We start from the raw sequence: 1,517 nt of genomic DNA, 5'->3' as shown, positions 1-1,517 counted from the left end.
GGGGAGCCGGCGGGCGGGGCTGGCAGGGGCGCTGCCCTGGCACAGCTCGGCGCCTGGCAGCGGGGCGGGTGGGGCGCCAGCGAGGAGCGGCCACCGCCGCGGGAAGCCCGGCCGGGCTGCGACCGCAGGTAACGGGCCGCTAGGCCCCGCGGGCCAGGCGGGGACCAGGGGCGGGCGAGTGGGCAGGGACGCTCAGGGCCGGCTCCTCCGGCCGCACGGCCAGGGCGGATTTGGGGGCCGAAAGGAAAAGCCAAGTCGGGAGCCCAGGGACCGGGGCTGGCGGACTCCTCCCGCCCTGTCTGAAGTTGGGAAACTTTCCCCCAAGTTTTGGGCAGTGCGGTTCCCGGGGAGAAGGGGCCAAGGGGAGCTGGGGAGGGAGGCGCCGGGCCCGCGAAGGCAGAGCCGAGGCCGAGCCCAGGGCCGGGATGCGGGTGGGGCGCAGGCCGGGGTCAGGGCCGCAGCCGGCTGTGCGTCGTGCCCGCCCGGGGCGCTGCCCCCTCCCTCCCCTGGGAGCTGCGTGGCTCCCCCCTCCCCCCCACCTGCTTCCTGCCTCAGCCTCCTGCACCGATATAACGCCCTCCCTGCGCCGGGGCCCGGCCTTCGCGCTCTGCCCGCCAAGGCAGCCTCTGCCTCTGCTCCCCGCGCCGGGCGGGCCGCTGCCCCGGGCCGGTCAAAGGGGCTGACAGCCCTGGGTCAGGGCGGCGCCTCGGTGGGCACCGTGCTCCCCTCCTCCGGATTACTTCCCTGCTCCGGGGGCAACTTCTCCCAAGGCGGGAGGCGCTTCCTACTCGCCTCCCTTTCTCCCATCTTGGGCAAACTACTCGGCCCTGAATGAATTTTCCTCAAGCGGATATTTCCCTCAAACGGGGTAACTGGCTCAGAAAGGGTCACTTGGTCCCCTCACCCCAGTTTTCTCCTCGAAAGCCCCCCGAACCCAGCTCCTGTGCCCACTGGCGTCTGGGCCTGGGATGCGCAGGCCAGCCTGGCCTCCTCTCCGCCGCCGGTGGCAACTCTTTTCCTCTAGCTCGGCCTGCGGGCCCAGGCTCCCACTCCCAGAGGCCGCTGAGCCTGTCTGCCAGTGCCCAGGCCACGGTGCTCCAGGCCCCTGGCCCAGCTGAAGGGCAGGGGAAGTGGAAGGGCGAATCGCCGGGCTGGGTTAAGAAGGCGAGGGCGCAGCGCGCCTCTGATCCGGCTGCTGTGTGTCCCCGCAGGAGGTTGAGCTGGGCAGACGATGCTGGACACGATGGAGGCGCCGGGCCACTCGAGGCAGCTGCTACTGCAGCTCAACAACCAGCGCACCAAGGGCTTCTTGTGCGACGTGATCATCGTGGTGCAGAACGCCCTCTTCCGCGCGCACAAGAACGTGCTGGCGGCCAGCAGCGCCTACCTCAAGTCCCTGGTGGTGCATGACAACCTGCTCAACCTGGACCATGACATGGTGAGCCCAGCCGTGTTCCGCCTGGTGCTGGACTTCATCTACACCGGCCGCCTGGCCGACGGCGAGGAGGCAGCGGCGG

General features: G+C 70.9%; 1 protein-coding gene across 1 annotated transcript in view; it reads left to right on the top strand.

Moving 5' to 3' along the window:
* The first annotated feature begins 747 nt into the window (after positions 1-747).
* Positions 748-1,517, top strand: part of HIC1 (HIC ZBTB transcriptional repressor 1) — a 2,736-nt gene continuing 1,966 nt past the window's right edge. Inside the window, 2 exon segments of the mRNA XM_004707297.2 lie at positions 748-868; positions 1,212-1,507. Of these exon segments, the coding sequence (XP_004707354.1) occupies positions 832-868; positions 1,212-1,507 (333 nt within the window). The 5' untranslated portion in view covers positions 748-831.

The sequence above is a fragment of the Echinops telfairi genome, unplaced genomic scaffold (genome assembly GCF_000313985.2).
Source record: "Echinops telfairi isolate 266 unplaced genomic scaffold, ASM31398v2 ScPeMD7_7458;HRSCAF=8496, whole genome shotgun sequence".
Classification (NCBI taxonomy): Eukaryota; Metazoa; Chordata; class Mammalia; order Afrosoricida; family Tenrecidae; genus Echinops; species Echinops telfairi.
Note: the sequence above shows the minus strand (reverse complement) of the source record. Positions and strands in the feature narration are given on the sequence as shown.